Raw genomic sequence first — 21,208 nt, 5'->3', positions numbered from 1 at the left:
TTCTTTATTATATGATAGTGTTACTGTAAGAAACACGAGTGAGGGTAACAGGTATGTGAAATATTTCACACTTACAGACAGAAGTTCAATTACCAGATAATCATATTTTGATTACTAATAGTAAACAACAGAGTACAAACAGTACTCCAAATAAATCTAAAACAACTTTCCCCTCCCCAAAGTTGAAACAAGGCAGTGTGGGCACATATGCAGTGGGTCCCTCCAAACCTACAGTTAATGTGTCACCCAAAACGGTGACTCCCCAAGATGCTGTAAACGTCTGGAGGCCATGTGTGTTCTGTGAAGAACAACATACCATGTACAACTGCAAAGATTACCCTGATCGTGCTACACGTATAAAACGACTCAAGGAGTTACGTAAATATACCAGGAATATAAGGTCTCATAATCCCAACACCTTTGCAACTCAAATACGCACCTCACCTGTAATAGATGCCATAAGGGTCAACACCATACAGCACTTTAAGAGGACTCAAGTACGAAGTCTCCCAAACCACAGGTGGAGGAAGGAACTTCTGCTTCAGTACAGCTTTGTACCGTACTACTTGACAAAAGTGTATTATCAACAAGGTCTGATCGTAAATCAGCTCTACCCACTACTCAATTGATCATTAAAAATGGAAAGTCCAAGGTCACCATATGTGGATTATTTGACCAAGGATCCCAAATGACTTTTATCTCAAAGGAGTTGGTAGATGCCCTGAAACTCAAACCTGTACGAGAGACACAAATAGACATAGCAGGATTCCTGACTAACTCGGGAGCCCAAGTCTTCAAGGTAGTACAACCTAAAGTACGTTTAGGCGGTTATGTCTGAACGATACAAGCTCTTGTAGTAGATAGATTCCCATCAGACCTGTATGTATATGGTCTAGGGACAACAGCCAAATTCCTGAAAGAAAAGGGAGTCAAAATGGCTGACAAAAATCACATCAGACAACCTCTCCAATATTGGAATCCATATGGGATCAGATGTCTACCATAAGTTTATCAAAGGAAAAAATGAAAAACAGGGAATGAACTTGAAAAAATCCACAAGGGCCGTGACGAGGAATCGAACCTGCGTCTGAGAGCATCTCAGGGGCTGTCTTAATTGACTGAGCTAAGACATGGCAGCCTCGGAGAGGCTGCAGGATCCAGTAAGTTCAGTAGAACTTCGGTTTCAACTCCTTTTGACCATGTCGTAGCTCATTCGATTAAGGCAGCACCTGAGATGCTCTCGGACAGAGGTTCGAATCCTCGTAACGGCCCTTGTGGATTTGTTCATTTGATGCATCACGCAATTGTGATTTCTGTGTGTAATGAAGGCAGGGCGAAGAGGGAGAACGGCCTATTGATATAGCTAGATTGCATGGGGAGAGTTGTGTAAAACCCTGGTTTGTGGTTCGGAGAGGCTGCAGGATCCAGTAAATTCAGTAGAACTTCGGTTTCAACACCTTTTGACCATGTCGTAGCTCAGTCGATTAAGGCAGCGCCTGAGATGCTCTCAGACGTAGGTTCGAATCCTCGTCACGGCCCTTGTGGATTTGTTCATTTGATGCATCATGCAATTGTGATTTCTGTGTGTAGGGAATGAACTTGTTACCGTCTGCAGGTGGCTATTTGCTAACAGGCCCAGTATTACGACTGAAGCAACCCGCACCTGTAGACCACCAACATGCTAACCCAGTTATGACTGCATGACTAGGAGAACAGTCTCCACTACAATTCAGAGACATGTCCGAGGATGAGCTTGAAACCCCTGTACATAAATTATGGGATCTGGCGACTCTCGGCATTGTCCCCAAACAACCTAGTCCAGATGACGACTGAACTTACAAACAATACCTGGACTCAGTTATCTACAGAGATAATCAATACTGGGTCAGGTTATCATGGAAGCTGAATCACCCTCAGCTACCTGTCAACCATTTTATGGCACAAAACCAATTAAGATCACAGGTGTTGCACTTACAATGACATCCTGAGAAATTGAAATTGTACCATGAAATAATACAGAAGCAACTCGATAATAGATTTATCAAAGTTGTCACAAATGATAAACCAAGGGAAGGGCACTACCTGCCACATCACCTTGTACTGAAAAATTCAGCTACTATCCCTCTACGGATAGTATTTAATTGCAGTGCTAAGTCAAAGCTGAGTAGTGTTTCCTTAAATGACTGCCTTCAAACTGTCCATAGCCTGACACAAAGGCTATACGATGTGCTGTTAAAGTTCCGCATCAGGACTTATGCATATATGGCCAACATCAGCAAGGCTTTCTTTAGGGAAGGTCTCCAAGATTTAGACTGTAACTACACAAAGTTCCTATGGATAAAGGATCCTAATGATCCAAACAGTGAATTAATCACTTACAGGTTTGCATCTGTTTTGTTTGGTGCCACGGAGCTGGTCGGCCGAGCGGACAGCACACTGGACTTGTGATCCTGTGGTCCCGGGTTCGATTCCGGACGCCGGCGAGAAACAATGGGCAGAGTTTCTTTCACCCTATGCCCCTGTTACCTAGCAGTAAAATAGGTACCTGGGTGTTAGTCAGCTGTCACGGGCTGTTTCCTGGGGGTGGAGGCCTGGTCGAGGACCGGTCTGCGGGGACACTAAAGCCCCGAAATTATCTCAAAATAACCTCAAGATAACGTCTTCCCCATTTCTGCTTCAAGCTACCTTAGACACGCACTTGAAGTCCAATAGCCCAAATAAAACAGAAATTAGCAATAACTTGTATATGGACAATTTCGAAGGAACAGCCAGCGGTGAAAGTAAACTGCTGAACATATACCACGAGGCCATTCGAGAATTAATGGGAACAAATATGCTTCTCCAGTCATGGGTCTCCAACAATACTAAATTAAATCAACTGATCAAAACTAATTTTCCCGATTACCAGGTACCCGTGAAGACAAAGGTACTAGGCGTCGAATGGGATACGACAGCAGATCAGTTGACAATCAAATCAGTGGAGCCAAATACCACCAACCTAACAATGAGAAAATTACTCTCACAAGTCAGCAAACCCTTCGACCCATTGGGACTATTAAGTCCAATCTTAGTTAAAGGGAAGTTGATAATGCAGGAATGTTGGCAACAAAAGATAGGCTGGGATGATCTTCTAACACCTACCATACAAGAAAAAAGGCAAGGGCTAGTGAAAGATTTAAGTATTATAGAGTCTGTTAAGTTCCCTCAGAACACAGTAAATGAAAAGGAACCAATTAAGCTACATGTATTCTGTGATGCCTCAGGAAAAGGCTTATGGCACAGTAGCTTACTTGGTCTCAAATGGGCAAGCCAATTGCCCATTTTCACATCAAAGGCCAGAGTGGCACCGTTAAAGAAACGATCATTGCCACAACTGGAATTAACAGCCTTACTTCTAGGTGAAAGATTGGCTCATTATCAGATCAAGGCCTTAAGCAACATCCACTTTGAAGAAACGGTGGTATGGTCAGATAATGAGGAAGTGCTACAGTGGGTTAACAACAATAATAATAAAAATCCTTACGTAAGTAACTGCGTTAAGGAAATACGAGAGTTGTCAGCAGGGTATAAACTGAGATATGTTCCCACCAAAGAGAATCCAGCTGACTATCTCTCCCGAGGCCTGACTTTATGGAAATTAACAAAGGCAGAGATGTGGTTCAATGGACCTCAAGTGGCTAATCAGCGACCAGTGGCCTAAACAAAAACCACAAGTCATTGTGACCAATGTCACTGTTCCCACTGAGAACCCAGAACTACCTCGGACATTCGTAATTGATCCTAATCGGTAATCTAACCTGAACAAACTAATAGGTGTCACCCAAGTAGGGTTTGATTTTCTAAAGAAAATAGGAATCAAGCATAAATTCCCCAGTGCCCTAAGGTACTGGGTCAATAGAGCTCAGACAGATATTCGGGGACAGAATTTGACAATGTCCCTAAGAAGCTACAAAATGATCTGGGTCTCTGGGTAGATACCAACAATTATAACATAATCAGATGCGGAGGCTGCTTACAGCATGCGGACATAGATCTGGAAGCAAAATCTCCAATATTGCTTCCTCGTCACCACATAGTAAGCAAACTAATTGTGTTACACATACACAAATACAACACTGCATGGTGGGGTATTAGATACTCTAACAGACTTAAAACAACAATACTGGCTACCCCAAGGTAAGCAGACATTAAAATCCATAATTAAATCCTGTGTTGTTTGCCGGAGATACGATGCCAGAGTGTGTCCATATCCAGGCCCTCCTCCACTTCCAAAGGAACGAGTTGTATATATTCGTCCCTTTGAGACTACAGGAGTAGATTTCACAGGAGCACTAATACTAACAGGCACCAAGGACAAAAAACCAGTAAAGGCATATATCTGTCTTTTCACTTGTGCCACAACAAGGGCAGTCCATCTAGAAGTGACACCCAATATGAGTGGCGAGGCATTCTTACAGGCTTTCCGTAGGTTTACTTCACGTAGATCCTGTCCTAAGTTAATGGTCTCAGACAATGGGTCCAACTTAGTGGCAGCAGAAGCATGTTTGAGGAAAATCTGGACACACCCAAAGGTGCGCATGGCCCTAAATTAACGGCAGTGCCACAGGAAATTCATACCTCCCAGAGCACCATGGCATGGAAGCTTCTATGAACGCATGATTGTACAGTGAAACGTTCTCTATGGAAAATCCTGCACTGCCAAAAGATTGACCTACAGGAGTTCCAATCCGTAGCTATAGAGATAGTAGCACGAGTTAATAACCGACCACTTACCTACCTCTCTGATGATGTTTTGCAGCGTGAACCATTAAGTCTAGCTCATCTGATGTATGGGAGACCTCTCAGCACCCTTGTGTCTCTTACGGACGAGGAACCAGAGGATCCTTCATGTGTCCGAGAGAGTGATTTGGGTTCAACGTTTCAAACATCTATCAGGGGTGATAAGTCATGGAATGACGTATGGACTCGAGAATACCTTACTGCTCTGAGGGAGTATCATTACGGGGCAAACAACCCCTACAACAGAATTAACTTGAACCCTGGTGGACAGCGATGGGCCACGCTCAGGTCAAATAGTCTCTGTTCATCTGGACAGCCAGGGCATCTTGAGAATAGTGAAAGTAAAATGCCAAGGCAACACTACTCTCAAAAAATTAGAGAAATTAGTTCCTTTAGAATTGGCAGGAAAAAAAGATGTTCAACGACTTCCAGTACCCGAAACGCCAGTACGTGACATCCGTCCCCAATGGAATGCAGCTCAACAATGCAAACTCAAATTAAAGCAACACTATAATTCTGAAGGAGAGGAATAAAGTGATCGCAGTCCTTACCGGGACTTCGACCCGTGTTTTTCCCCCCCCTTCCCTGGAATTATGTCGGAAATCCAACGCACATAATGACATAAGTTACCCCCATAAAGGAAAAGAGAATGGGTGATTCTGAGACGTCATTGACGACACGTATTTATATAAACTCTAATTTATTTTAACAACAATCTAATGTTTAAACTTAATAAAAAAGTGTTCACTAGGACTGAATATAATTAAATACAACAGGAATATAGCTAAACTCTCTGTTCCTTAAACATAAATAGAACCACCAAACATTTTAGGCTCTCCCCTAGAGCGTCGTCACGTACAGACAGCAACTTGAAAACAGTGAGGAAGCTCTCCCTCACGAATTTTACAACACAAAGGTTCTTTCTCCGAGCTTCGACACAGGATCCTCTACGATCTGCCCAACCGAAGATCTCACGAACAAAGTGAAGAACAATTTTCGATATTTCTATTGCATTTAATTCTGCCCATTATTATTGTAGGAAATATCGTTAAGACGTAGGATTAAATCCCCAAACACAGTGAATTTACTCAGCTCTACACACACACACATATTCCATGTCATACCTGTACTTATATGTTTAGGGAACCATTATTAATTACTTACATCCCAAACAGGTAATTGTGAGGGAAGTTAGTGAAGCAGGAAGCTGGCTCCCAACCTAATTATAGGAATTGCTACCACTAGCTGTACATCAAGCCTTGTAGGCCTCCAGACAGCCGCCATTACATGGCACAGGGCCACACCCTCATTTGATGCTACCATTACACAGCCTTAGTAGGCAACAACTACAGTAGCAGCTAAGGCCCTTTGATGTTTCATACTGTAGACATAGTATTAGTAGTTATAAATTTAATTTACTGTAGTATTATAGTAGATTAGACTACCATATGTGGTATGATTTATAATTTATATATTAAAGACTAGGTAAACAATTTATGGTATATGAAGGATCCACCTCAAAGTGGTTTAAGCTACAAATTGTCCCACCCAACAGTGTGTAATAAATTCTAGCAGCTGACTCAGTACATACAGTCCACTACTAACTAACTAACTTACTAACTAAGAACTAGCTCAGAAGAAAAATAATATAATATAAAGTCAATTAAAAAGTAAATAAAATAAATATTGAATATTCACAGAATAAAAAAAAAGCTTTCTAGGATTTTCCCACTAAGAGAGTGAGGGAACCACAGTGACGCTAAGAGAGTGTGTGAGCTGTAGTGAAGCTAGGAAAGTGAGGGAGCTGTAGTGAAGCTAATAGAGTGAGAGAGATATATAGTAAAGCTAAAAGAGTGAGGGAGCTGAAGTGAAGCTAAGAGAGTGAGGAAGCTGTAGTGAAGCTAAAAGAGTGAGGGAGCTGAAGTGAAGCTAGGAAAGTGAGGGAGCTGTAATGAAGCTAAGAGTGTGAGGGAGCTGTGGTGAAGCTAAAAGAATGAGGGAGCTGAAGTGAAGCTAAAAGAGTGAGGGAACTGTAGTGAAGCTAAGAAAGTGAGGGAGGTGTAGTGAAGCTAAGAGAGTGAGGAAGCTGTAGTGAAGCTAAGAAAGTGAGGGAGGTGTAGTGAAGCTAAGAGAGTGAGGGAACTGTTGTGAAGCTAAAAGAGTGAGGGAGCTGTAGTGAAGCTAAGAGTGTGAGGGAGCTGTAGTGAAGCTAAGAGAATGAGGGAGCTGTAGTGAAGCTAAGAGTGTGAGGGAGCTGTTGTGAAGCTAAGAGAGTGAGGGAGCTGTAGTGAAGCTAAGAGAATGAGGGAGCTGTAGTGAAGCTAAGAGTGTGAGGGAGCTGTAGTGAAGCTAAGAGTGTGAGGGAGCTGTAGTGAAGCTAAGAGTGTGAGGGAGCTGTAGTGAAGCTAAGAGAGTGAGGGAGCTGTAGTGAAGTTAAGAGTGTGAGGGAGCTGTAGTGAAGCTAAGAGAGTGATGGAACTGTAGTGAAGCTAAGAGTGTGAAGGAGCTGTAGTGAAGCTAAGAGAGTGAGGAAGTTGTAGTGAAGCTAAGAGTGTGAGGGAGCTGTAGTGAAGCTAAGGGTGTGAGGGAACTGTAGTGAAGCTAAGAGTGTGAGGGAGCTGTAGTGAAGCTAAGAGAGTGAGGAAGTTGTAGTGAAGCTAAGAGAGTGAGGGAGCTGTAGTGAAGCTAAGAGAGTGAAGGAGCTGTAGTGAAGCTAAGAGTGAGGGAACTGTAGTGAAGCTAAGAGAGTGAGGAAGTTGTAGTGAAGCTAAGAGAGTGAGGAAGTTGTAGTGAAGCTAAGAGAGTGAGGGAGCTGTAGTGAAGCTAAGAGTGTGAGGGAGCTGTAGTGAAGCTAAGAGAGTGAGGGAGCTGTAGTGAAGCTAAGAGTGAGGGAGCTGTAGTGAAGCTAAGAGAGTGAAGGAGCTGTAGTGAAGCTAAGAGTGAGGGAACTGTAGTGAAGCTAAGAGAGTGAAGGAGCTGTAGTGAAGCTAAGAGAGTGAGGGAGCTGTAGTGAAGCTAAGAGAGTGAGGGAGCTGTAGTGAAGCTAAGAGTGTGAGGGAGCTGTAGTGAAGCTAAGAGAGTGAGGGAGCTGTAGTGAAGCTAAGAGTGTGAGGGAGCTGTAGTGAAGCTAAGAGAGTGAGGGAACTGTAGTGAAGCTAAGAGGGTTTACCGTCAGCGTCAATGTCAGCCTGGACGCGCAGGCTCAGCACCGTCAGCGCCGCCACCACCAGCAACACAGTCTTCCCGCCCATCCTCCTCTGCCGGGAACACGTTAGAAAAATGTTTACAAGAGAATTCAGTCTCAAATTATTTCACGGTTTAGATATATTGATTATATTTTGTCTTATATTTTGTCTTATATTTTGTCTCTCCTTCCAATTGGTTCATGGTCCCCAAGCTCAGTATAACTGTGACAGTTCACCAGAGTGTACTGCTGAAGATGTCATATTGTTGACGAAATGTCGAACAATAACAATGGGAAGATTAAGTGATCAAGTGTTTCTTCATCCTCCAGATGGTAGAAGACAATTGCGTTGAATGGAAAATATACAATATATATATATATATATATATATATATATATATATATATATATATATATATATATATATATATATATATGCGCGAACAAGCCTGAATGGTCCCCAGGACTATATGCGAATGAAAACTCACACCCCAGAAGTGACTCGAACCCATACTCCCAGGAGCAACGCAACTGGTAACTACAGGGCGCCTTAATCCACTTGACCATCACGGCCGTCAAAAGGAAGTGATAGCCGAGGCTATTTGAGCCACTTCCCCGACGGCAACTCGGATGGTAATCTTGGGCATAGCATTTCACCAAATCACCTCATTCTTTGGGGCACACGTGAGGAACACAAATGCGAAAAATGCTATGCTATGCCCAAGATAACTATCCGAGTGCCGGCGGTGGGGTGGTTCAAATAGCCTCGGCTATCACCTCATTATGTCCGGTCGTGATGGTCAAGTGGATTAAGGCGTCTTGTACATACCAGTTGCGTTGCTTCTGGGAGTATGGGTTCGAGTCACTTCTGGGGTGTGAGTTTTCAGTTGCATATTGTCCAGGGGACCATTCTGGCTTGTTCGCATTTGTGTTCCTCACGTGTGCCCCAAAGAATGAGGTGATTTGGTAAAATGCTATGCCCAAGATAACTATCCGAGTGCCGGCGGTGGGGTGGTTCAAATAGCCTCGGCTATCACCTCATTATGTCCGGTCGTGATGGTCAAGTGGATTAAGGCGTCTTGTACATACCAGTTGCGTTGCTTCTGGGAGTATGGGTTCGAGTCACTTCTGGGGTGTGAGTTTTCAGTTGCATATTGTCCAGGGGACCATTCTGGCTTGTTCGCATTTGTGTTCCTCACGTGTGCCCCAAAGAATGAGGTGATTTGGTAAAATGCTATGCCCAAGATAACTATCCGAGTGCCGGCGGTGGGGTGGTTCAAATAGCCTCGGCTATCACCTCATTATGTCCGGTCGTGATGGTCAAGTGGATTAAGGCGTCTTGTACATACCAGTTGCGTTGCTTCTGGGAGTATGGGTTCGAGTCACTTCTGGGGTGTGAGTTTTCAGTTATATATATATATATATATATATATATATATATATATATATAATATATATATATATATATATATATATATATATATATAATATATATATAATATATATATAATATATATATATATATATATACACACACATAGGAGGGTACCACCATTGGTGCTATTATAGGGACCCATAGCCTCAGAGAAGGGAACACAGAGCATTCAGGGAAAAACTTGCCATTTAACTCTGAATACGAAAGAGTGTTCGCTTCTCCTACCACCCCCCTTTTATTATTATGGTGTACACTTTATTATGCAAGGTTATACAGTTAGATATCTGATTTTATACAAAAAATGAACATTAAGAGGACACAAGAAAAAGTTCGCTTCCTAGAGGCTGTAGGTTTCCTCGAACTCCTCCTAAGCCGGGCAGGAACCGAGGATGCAGCGGGAATTCCCCCTCTGGATTGCGACACTGAGGCGCTGAAAGAGAAAACTTGCCACTCTAGGGTCTCTTGTGGTGTCAATGAGTTTGGAACCAAGATCCTTAAGAAACCTTCTTCAGATATATATATATATATATATATATATATATATATATATATATATATATATATATATATATTAGTATATTTTGGTAGCAGTCTTTCCTGTAGACATATTTTATTAAATATGACCGAAAAAGTAAGATTAATAATTCTAACACGAATTTTCTCAATCTTTCGTACATTATGCTTCACTGTTGGAGGTAAATCAAAAATCACTTCTCCAAAATTCATTTTTATTTCTAGTCTGACGCGACACGGGCGCGTTTCGTAAAACTTATTACATTTTCAAAGACTTCACAAATACACAACTGATTAGAACTTGCGTTTCCCTGATTTTATATCTACATTTGAGTGAGGTGGGAAGGGTGATGTGGCATTACATTTGAGTAAGGTGGGAAGGATGATGTGGCATTAGAGGATATTAATAGGGTATTAAAAGTATCAACACAAGACAGAACACAAAACAATGGATATTGAATAGAAGTGTTTGTAGAAAGCCTATTGGTCCATATTTCTTGATGCTTCTATATTGGAGCGGAGTCTTGAGGTGGGTAGAATATAGTTGTGCAATAATTGGCTGTTGATTGCTGGTGTTGACTTCTTGATGTGTAGTGCCTCGCAAACGTCTAGCCGCCTGCTATCGCTGTATCTATCGATGATTTCTGTGTTGTTTACTAGGATTTCTCTGGCGATGGTTTGGTTATGGGAAGAGATTATATGTTCCTTAATGGAGCCCTGTTGTTTATGCATCGTTAAACGCCTAGAAAGAGGCGTATGTTAACGCATACGTCGACCGTGCTCTCAGCCACAGCTCAGAATGGAAGCAAGTCGACGAAGAACTCTGTAGGGTAAGGCAGGTTCTAGTCAATAACGGCTTCTCCAATGGTTTCATCGAAGACATCATAAGAAGGAAAGTGAAAAGCCATGCAACCTCCGAAGAGACAACTAACACAACACCTATACCCCCTATTAGACTATTTTACAGGAACTTCTTTTCCACAGCTCATAAAACAGAGGAAAGGGTCCTGAAAGATATTGTTAATAGAAACGTTATCCCTACAGACAAAAATCAGAGGATACAACTGACGATTTACTATAAAACCAGAAAAACGGCCAGCCTACTCATGAGAAACTCTCCAGACACGAAACAGAACGCTTTAAAAGAGACTAACGTCGTCTATGCCTTCAAATGCCCACTTGGGGACTGTAAGCTCCAAAAAACCCAGTATATAGGCAAGACAACAACATCTCTTTCTAGGCGTTTAACGATGCATAAACAACAGGGCTCCATTAAGGAACATATAATCTCTTCCCATAACCAAACCATCGCCAGAGAAATCCTAGTAAACAACACAGAAATCATCGATAGATACAGCGATAGCAGGCGGCTAGACGTTTGCGAGGCACTACACATCAAGAAGTCAACACCAGCAATCAACAGCCAATTATTGCACAACTATATTCTACCCACCTCAAGACTCCGCTCCAATATAGAAGCATCAAGAAATATGGACCAATAGGCTTTCTACAAACACTTCTATTCAATATCCATTGTTTCGTGTTCTGTCTTGTGTTGATACTTTTAATACCCTATTAATATCCTCTAATGCCACATCATCCTTCCCACCTTACTCAAATGTAATGCCACATCACCCTTCCCACCTCACTCAAATGTAGATATAAAATCAGGGAAACGCAAGTTCTAATCAGTTGTGTATTTGTGAAGTCTTTGAAAATGTAATAAGTTTTACGAAACGCGCCCGTGTCGCGTCAGACTAGAAATAAAAATGAATTTTGGAGAAGTGATTTTTGATTTACCTCCAACAGTGAAGCATAATGTACGAAAGATTGAGAAAATTCGTGTTAGAATTATTAATCTTACTTTTTCGGTCATATTTAATAAAATATGTCTACAGGAAAGACTGCTACCAAAATATACTAATGTTAAAGTGCACGACCCAGCAGCAAGGAATCAAGCCTTCACGATAAAATATCGCCAGGATCTGATTCGTGATCAGATATACAAGGCAGAGAATGAAATCAAAGACAAAAAAACGCAACTACTTCATGCTACAAACGAGTGGAGAAATAGCAACATCGACCATAGTATCCGTACCCGCATTGAACAACACCTCGACATCCTCACAGACCAACATCACCTCAGCACTGAAACAAGGATTATCAAGAAACTAACAACATTATATGGAGGACCTATGGCAATTCCACGACCAAGAGATGGCTTCCTGAACCTTGCAGGAATTAACCTCACTGAGGACCAAGTCACTCTCCTAAATCTGGGCATAAACTGTCATGTTATGTCCAGACCGAGTGAAATGGCCCGGAAAGTGGAGTTGGAAATTCTGTTGGACGACATATTCGACCTCGAGACACAAAAAAAGGTCACTACCAAAGATACCTTACAAGCAGAACTTATTGCAGAAGGAGGAAAGAATCGAGGCAACTACAGAAGCACCATACTGTCCCCCGAGCTTAGAGCGGCAGCTAAAAGCCTTCGTGAGAACAAGGAGATAGTTGTCAGGAGAGGTGACAAGTCGCCAATATATGTCATTCTTAAAAAAGACGAATATCTGGCGAAAATGAACATCATACTCTCTGACCAAACTAAGTTCCAAAGGGTAACGAAGGACACTACAGCCGAATTAAAAGCAAAGGTCAACAAACTGATCGAAACTGTGAACGCCAAGAAATCCGGACTCCACCTGCCAAAGATCATTGGGGAATATAAACCTGGATATGCGTATGGAAATGTCAAGACGCACAAGCCTGGAAACCCACTTCGGCCAATCATTAGCCAGATACCCACACCCACGTACAGATTGGCGAAGCGACTCAACGGCCTGCTGACTCCTTATGTTCCTTGCGCCTTCAGCCTGAAGTCTCCAAAGGAATTTGTGGACTTACTGCGGGGCGCACGGGCCACAGGGATAAGAGCCTCGTTGGACGTAGAATCGCTGTTTACCAACGTACCTGTGGACGAGACAATCGGAATGATAGCCGACAGAGTGTATCGTGATCCAGCCTGTACTCCTCTTGACATGCCAGAAAGTATTCTGAGGAAACTACTCCAAGCTTGTACTAAAGAGGCACCCTTCTTGAGCCCGGATGGGCACATGTATAAGCAAGTAGATGGGGTCGCTATGGGTTCTCCCCTAGGTGTCCTGTTTGCAAACTTCTACATGGGTACCATCGAGCAAAAAGTCTTAGTCGACATGAACTTGAAACCGGCCATATACTGCAGGTATGTTGACGACATTTTTACACAGGTACCTGATGTCAGACATCTGCAGGAGCTGAAGGAGGCATTTGAGCAGAGTTCCGTGCTGCGTTTCACTTACGAGACGGAAAAGGATGGGAAGCTGCCTTTTCTAGATGTAACAGTCATGGAAAAGGGCGGAGGTTTCCACACTGCAGTCTACACAAAGGAAACAAACATAGGAATGTGCCTAAATGCCAACAGCGACTGCCCTGACAGGTACAAGAGGAGTGTTGTTAACGCATACGTCGACCGTGCTCTCAGCCACAGCTCAGAATGGAAGCAAGTCGACGAAGAACTCTGTAGGGTAAGGCAGGTTCTAGTCAATAACGGCTTCTCCAATGGTTTCATCGAAGACATCATAAGAAGGAAAGTGAAAAGCCATGCAACCTCCGAAGAGACAACTAACACAACACCTATACCCCCTATTAGACTATTTTACAGGAACTTCTTTTCCACAGCTCATAAAACAGAGGAAAGGGTCCTGAAAGATATTGTTAATAGAAACGTTATCCCTACAGACAAAAATCAGAGGATACAACTGACGATTTACTATAAAACCAGAAAAACGGCCAGCCTACTCATGAGAAACTCTCCAGACACGAAACAGAACGCTTTAAAAGAGACTAACGTCGTCTATGCCTTCAAATGCCCACTTGGGGACTGTAAGCTCCAAAAAACCCAGTATATAGGCAAGACAACAACATCTCTTTCTAGGCGTTTAACGATGCATAAACAACAGGGCTCCATTAAGGAACATATAATCTCTTCCCATAACCAAACCATCGCCAGAGAAATCCTAGTAAACAACACAGAAATCATCGATAGATACAGCGATAGCAGGCGGCTAGACGTTTGCGAGGCACTACACATCAAGAAGTCAACACCAGCAATCAACAGCCAATTATTGCACAACTATATTCTACCCACCTCAAGACTCCGCTCCAATATAGAAGCATCAAGAAATATGGACCAATAGGCTTTCTACAAACACTTCTATTCAATATCCATTGTTTCGTGTTCTGTCTTGTGTTGATACTTTTAATACCCTATTAATATCCTCTAATGCCACATCACCCTTCCCACCTCACTCAAATGTAGATATAAAATCAGGGAAACGCAAGTTCTAATCAGTTGTGTATTTGTGAAGTCTTTGAAAATGTAATAAGTTTTACGAAACGCGCCCGTGTCGCGTCAGACTAGAAATAAAAATGAATTTTGGAGAAGTGATTTTTGATTTACCTCCAACAGTGAAGCATAATGTACGAAAGATTGAGAAAATTCGTGTTAGAATTATTAATCTTACTTTTTCGGTCATATTTAATAAAATATGTCTACAGGAAAGACTGCTACCAAAATATACTAATGTTAAAGTGCACGACCCAGCAGCAAGGAATCAAGCCTTCACGATAAAATATCGCCAGGATCTGATTCGTGATCAGATATACAAGGCAGAGAATGAAATCAAAGACAAAAAAACGCAACTACTTCATGCTACAAACGAGTGGAGAAATAGCAACATCGACCATAGTATCCGTACCCGCATTGAACAACACCTTGACATCCTCACAGACCAACATCACCTCAGCACTGAAACAAGGATTATCAAGAAACTAACAACATTATATGGAGGACCTATGGCAATTCCACGACCAAGAGATGGCTTCCTGAACCTTGCAGGAATTAACCTCACTGAGGACCAAGTCACTCTCCTAAATCTGGGCATAAACTGTCATGTTATGTCCAGACCGAGTGAAATGGCCCGGAAAGTGGAGTTGGAAATTCTGTTGGACGACATATTCGACCTCGAGACACAAAAGAAGGTCACTACCAAAGATACCTTACAAGCAGAACTTATTGCAGAAGGAGGAAAGAATCGAGGCAACTACAGAAGCACCATACTGTCCCCCGAGCTTAGAGCGGCAGCTAAAAGCCTTCGTGAGAACAAGGAGATAGTTGTCAGGAGAGGTGACAAGTCGCCAATATATGTCATTCTTAAAAAAGACGAATATCTGGCGAAAATGAACATCATACTCTCTGACCAAACTAAGTTCCAAAGGGTAACGAAGGACACTACAGCCGAATTAAAAGCAAAGGTCAACAAACTGATCGAAACTGTGAACGCCAAGAAATCCGGACTCCACCTGCCAAAGATCATTGGGGAATATAAACCTGGATATGCGTATGGAAATGTCAAGACGCACAAGCCTGGAAACCCACTTCGGCCAATCATTAGCCAGATACCCACACCCACGTACAGATTGGCGAAGCGACTCAACGGCCTGCTGACTCCTTATGTTCCTTGCGCCTTCAGCCTGAAGTCTCCAAAGGAATTTGTGGACTTACTGCGGGGCGCACGGGCCACAGGGATAAGAGCCTCGTTGGACGTAGAATCGCTGTTTACCAACGTACCTGTGGACGAGACAATCGGAATGATAGCCGACAGAGTGTATCGTGATCCAGCCTGTACTCCTCTTGACATGCCAGAAAGTATTCTGAGGAAACTACTCCAAGCTTGTACTAAAGAGGCACCCTTCTTGAGCCCGGATGGGCACATGTATAAGCAAGTAGATGGGGTCGCTATGGGTTCTCCCCTAGGTGTCCTGTTTGCAAACTTCTACATGGGTACCATCGAGCAAAAAGTCTTAGTCGACATGAACTTGAAACCGGCCATATACTGCAGGTATGTTGACGACATTTTTACACAGGTACCTGATGTCAGACATCTGCAGGAGCTGAAGGAGGCATTTGAGCAGAGTTCCGTGCTGCGTTTCACTTACGAGACGGAAAAGGATGGGAAGCTGCCTTTTCTAGATGTAACAGTCATGGAAAAGGGCGGAGGTTTCCACACTGCAGTCTACACAAAGGAAACAAACATAGGAATGTGCCTAAATGCCAACAGCGACTGCCCTGACAGGTACAAGAGGAGTGTTGTTAACGCATACGTCGACCGTGCTCTCAGCCACAGCTCAGAATGGAAGCAAGTCGACGAAGAACTCTGTAGGGTAAGGCAGGTTCTAGTCAATAACGGCTTCTCCAATGGTTTCATCGAAGACATCATAAGAAGGAAAGTGAAAAGCCATGCAACCTCCGAAGAGACAACTAACACAACACCTATACCCCCTATTAGACTATTTTACAGGAACTTCTTTTCCACAGCTCATAAAACAGAGGAAAGGGTCCTGAAAGATATTGTTAATAGAAACGTTATCCCTACAGACAAAAATCAGAGGATACAACTGACGATTTACTATAAAACCAGAAAAACGGCCAGCCTACTCATGAGAAACTCTCCAGACACGAAACAGAACGCTTTAAAAGAGACTAACGTCGTCTATGCCTTCAAATGCCCACTTGGGGACTGTAAGCTCCAAAAAACCCAGTATATAGGCAAGACAACAACATCTCTTTCTAGGCGTTTAACGATGCATAAACAACAGGGCTCCATTAAGGAACATATAATCTCTTCCCATAACCAAACCATCGCCAGAGAAATCCTAGTAAACAACACAGAAATCATCGATAGATACAGCGATAGCAGGCGGCTAGACGTTTGCGAGGCACTACACATCAAGAAGTCAACACCAGCAATCAACAGCCAATTATTGCACAACTATATTCTACCCACCTCAAGACTCCGCTCCAATATAGAAGCATCAAGAAATATGGACCAATAGGCTTTCTACAAACACTTCTATTCAATATCCATTGTTTCGTGTTCTGTCTTGTGTTGATACTTTTAATACCCTATTAATATCCTCTAATGCCACATCACCCTTCCCACCTCACTCAAATGTAGATATAAAATCAGGGAAACGCAAGTTCTAATCAGTTGTGTATTTGTGAAGTCTTTGAAAATGTAATAAGTTTTACGAAACGCGCCCGTGTCGCGTCAGACTAGAAATAAAAATGAATTTTGGAGAAGTGATTTTTGATTTACCTCCAACAGTGAAGCATAATGTACGAAAGATTGAGAAAATTCGTGTTAGAATTATTAATCTTACTTTTTCGGTCATATTTAATAAAATATGTCTACAGGAAAGACTGCTACCAAAATATACTAATGTTAAAGTGCACGACCCAGCAGCAAGGAATCAAGCCTTCACGATAAAATATCGCCAGGATCTGATTCGTGATCAGATATACAAGGCAGAGAATGAAATCAAAGACAAAAAAACGCAACTACTTCATGCTACAAACGAGTGGAGAAATAGCAACATCGACCATAGTATCCGTACCCGCATTGAACAACACCTTGACATCCTCACAGACCAACATCACCTCAGCACTGAAACAAGGATTATCAAGAAACTAACAACATTATATGGAGGACCTATGGCAATTCCACGACCAAGAGATGGCTTCCTGAACCTTGCAGGAATTAACCTCACTGAGGACCAAGTCACTCTCCTAAATCTGGGCATAAACTGTCATGTTATGTCCAGACCGAGTGAAATGGCCCGGAAAGTGGAGTTGGAAATTCTGTTGGACGACATATTCGACCTCGAGACACAAAAGAAGGTCACTACCAAAGATACCTTACAAGCAGAACTTATTGCAGAAGGAGGAAAGAATCGAGGCAACTACAGAAGCACCATACTGTCCCCCGAGCTTAGAGCGGCAGCTAAAAGCCTTCGTGAGAACAAGGAGATAGTTGTCAGGAGAGGTGACAAGTCGCCAATATATGTCATTCTTAAAAAAGACGAATATCTGGCGAAAATGAACATCATACTCTCTGACCAAACTAAGTTCCAAAGGGTAACGAAGGACACTACAGCCGAATTAAAAGCAAAGGTCAACAAACTGATCGAAACTGTGAACGCCAAGAAATCCGGACTCCACCTGCCAAAGATCATTGGGGAATATAAACCTGGATATGCGTATGGAAATGTCAAGACGCACAAGCCTGGAAACCCACTTCGGCCAATCATTAGCCAGATACCCACACCCACGTACAGATTGGCGAAGCGACTCAACGGCCTGCTGACTCCTTATGTTCCTTGCGCCTTCAGCCTGAAGTCTCCAAAGGAATTTGTGGACTTACTGCGGGGCGCACGGGCCACAGGGATAAGAGCCTCGTTGGACGTAGAATCGCTGTTTACCAACGTACCTGTGGACGAGACAATCGGAATGATAGCCGACAGAGTGTATCGTGATCCAGCCTGTACTCCTCTTGACATGCCAGAAAGTATTCTGAGGAAACTACTCCAAGCTTGTACTAAAGAGGCACCCTTCTTGAGCCCGGATGGGCACATGTATAAGCAAGTAGATGGGGTCGCTATGGGTTCTCCCCTAGGTGTCCTGTTTGCAAACTTCTACATGGGTACCATCGAGCAAAAAGTCTTAGTCGACATGAACTTGAAACCGGCCATATACTGCAGGTATGTTGACGACATTTTTACACAGGTACCTGATGTCAGACATCTGCAGGAGCTGAAGGAGGCATTTGAGCAGAGTTCCGTGCTGCGTTTCACTTACGAGACGGAAAAGGATGGGAAGCTGCCTTTTCTAGATGTAACAGTCATGGAAAAGGGCGGAGGTTTCCACACTGCAGTCTACACAAAGGAAACAAACATAGGAATGTGCCTAAATGCCAACAGCGACTGCCCTGACAGGTACAAGAGGAGTGTTGTTAACGCATACGTCGACCGTGCTCTCAGCCACAGCTCAGAATGGAAGCAAGTCGACGAAGAACTCTGTAGGGTAAGGCAGGTTCTAGTCAATAACGGCTTCTCCAATGGTTTCATCGAAGACATCATAAGAAGGAAAGTGAAAAGCCATGCAACCTCCGAAGAGACAACTAACACAACACCTATACCCCCTATTAGACTATTTTACAGGAACTTCTTTTCCACAGCTCATAAAACAGAGGAAAGGGTCCTGAAAGATATTGTTAATAGAAACGTTATCCCTACAGACAAAAATCAGAGGATACAACTGACGATTTACTATAAAACCAGAAAAACGGCCAGCCTACTCATGAGAAACTCTCCAGACACGAAACAGAACGCTTTAAAAGAGACTAACGTCGTCTATGCCTTCAAATGCCCACTTGGGGACTGTAAGCTCCAAAAAACCCAGTATATAGGCAAGACAACAACATCTCTTTCTAGGCGTTTAACGATGCATAAACAACAGGGCTCCATTAAGGAACATATAATCTCTTCCCATAACCAAACCATCGCCAGAGAAATCCTAGTAAACAACACAGAAATCATCGATAGATACAGCGATAGCAGGCGGCTAGACGTTTGCGAGGCACTACACATCAAGAAGTCAACACCAGCAATCAACAGCCAATTATTGCACAACTATATTCTACCCACCTCAAGACTCCGCTCCAATATAGAAGCATCAAGAAATATGGACCAATAGGCTTTCTACAAACACTTCTATTCAATATCCATTGTTTCGTGTTCTGTCTTGTGTTGATACTTTTAATACCCTATTAATATCCTCTAATGCCACATCACCCTTCCCACCTCACTCAAATGTAGATATAAAATCAGGGAAACGCAAGTTCTAATCAGTTGTGTATTTGTGAAGTCTTTGAAAATGTAATAAGTTTTACGAAACGCGCCCGTGTCGCGTCAGACTAGAAATAAAAATGAATTTTGGAGAAGTGATTTTTGATTTACCTCCAACAGTGAAGCATAATGTACGAAAGATTGAGAAAATTCGTGTTAGAATTATTAATCTTACTTTTTCGGTCATATTTAATAAAATATGTCTACAGGAAAGACTGCTACCAAAATATACTAATGTTAAAGTGCACGACCCAGCAGCAAGGAATCAAGCCTTCACGATAAAATATCGCCAGGATCTGATTCGTGATCAGATATACAAGGCAGAGAATGAAATCAAAGACAAAAAAACGCAACTACTTCATGCTACAAACGAGTGGAGAAATAGCAACATCGACCATAGTATCCGTACCCGCATTGAACAACACCTTGACATCCTCACAGACCAACATCACCTCAGCACTGAAACAAGGATTATCAAGAAACTAACAACATTATATGGAGGACCTATGGCAATTCCACGACCAAGAGATGGCTTCCTGAACCTTGCAGGAATTAACCTCACTGAGGACCAAGTCACTCTCCTAAATCTGGGCATAAACTGTCATGTTATGTCCAGACCGAGTGAAATGGCCCGGAAAGTGGAGTTGGAAATTCTGTTGGACGACATATTCGACCTCGAGACACAAAAGAAGGTCACTACCAAAGATACCTTACAAGCAGAACTTATTGCAGAAGGAGGAAAGAATCGAGGCAACTACAGAAGCACCATACTGTCCCCCGAGCTTAGAGCGGCAGCTAAAAGCCTTCGTGAGAACAAGGAGATAGTTGTCAGGAGAGGTGACAAGTCGCCAATATATGTCATTCTTAAAAAAGACGAATATCTGGCGAAAATGAACATCATACTCTCTGACCAAACTAAGTTCCAAAGGGTAACGAAGGACACTACAGCCGAATTAAAAGCAAAGGTCAACAAACTGATCGAAACTGTGAACGCCAAGAAATCCGGACTCCACCTGCCAAAGATCATTGGGGAATATAAACCTGGATATGCGTATGGAAATGTCAAGACGCACAAGCCTGGAAACCCACTTCGGCCAATCATTAGCCAGATACCCACACCCACGTACAGATTGGCGAAGCGACTCAACGGCCTGCTGACTCCTTATGTTCCTTGCGCCTTCAGCCTGAAGTCTCCAAAGGAATTTGTGGACTTACTGCGGGGCGCACGGGCCACAGGGATAAGAGCCTCGTTGGACGTAGAATCGCTGTTTACCAACGTACCTGTGGACGAGACAATCGGAATGATAGCCGACAGAGTGTATCGTGATCCAGCCTGTACTCCTCTTGACATGCCAGAAAGTATTCTGAGGAAACTACTCCAAGCTTGTACTAAAGAGGCACCCTTCTTGAGCCCGGATGGGCACATGTATAAGCAAGTAGATGGGGTCGCTATGGGTTCTCCCCTAGGTGTCCTGTTTGCAAACTTCTACATGGGTACCATCGAGCAAAAAGTC

At 42.8% G+C, this 21,208-nt stretch overlaps 1 protein-coding gene across 2 annotated transcripts in view; it reads right to left on the bottom strand.

The window, feature by feature from the left end:
* The window catches only part of LOC123755925 (KN motif and ankyrin repeat domain-containing protein 2), a 66,658-nt gene that overhangs the window by 42,971 nt on the left and 2,479 nt on the right, over positions 1–21,208 (bottom strand). For both annotated transcript variants that reach the window (XR_011222000.1, XM_069300208.1), the window contains exon 2: positions 7,949–8,036. Coding sequence is in view for 1 of the 2 variants with exons in the window: in XM_069300208.1 (XP_069156309.1) it covers positions 7,949–8,030 (82 nt within the window). In the remaining variant the exon portion in view is untranslated. The remainder of the gene's footprint in view (positions 1–7,948; positions 8,037–21,208) is intronic.

Source organism: Procambarus clarkii, chromosome 43, assembly GCF_040958095.1.
Source record: "Procambarus clarkii isolate CNS0578487 chromosome 43, FALCON_Pclarkii_2.0, whole genome shotgun sequence".
Classification (NCBI taxonomy): Eukaryota; Metazoa; Arthropoda; class Malacostraca; order Decapoda; family Cambaridae; genus Procambarus; species Procambarus clarkii.
Note: the sequence above shows the minus strand (reverse complement) of the source record. Positions and strands in the feature narration are given on the sequence as shown.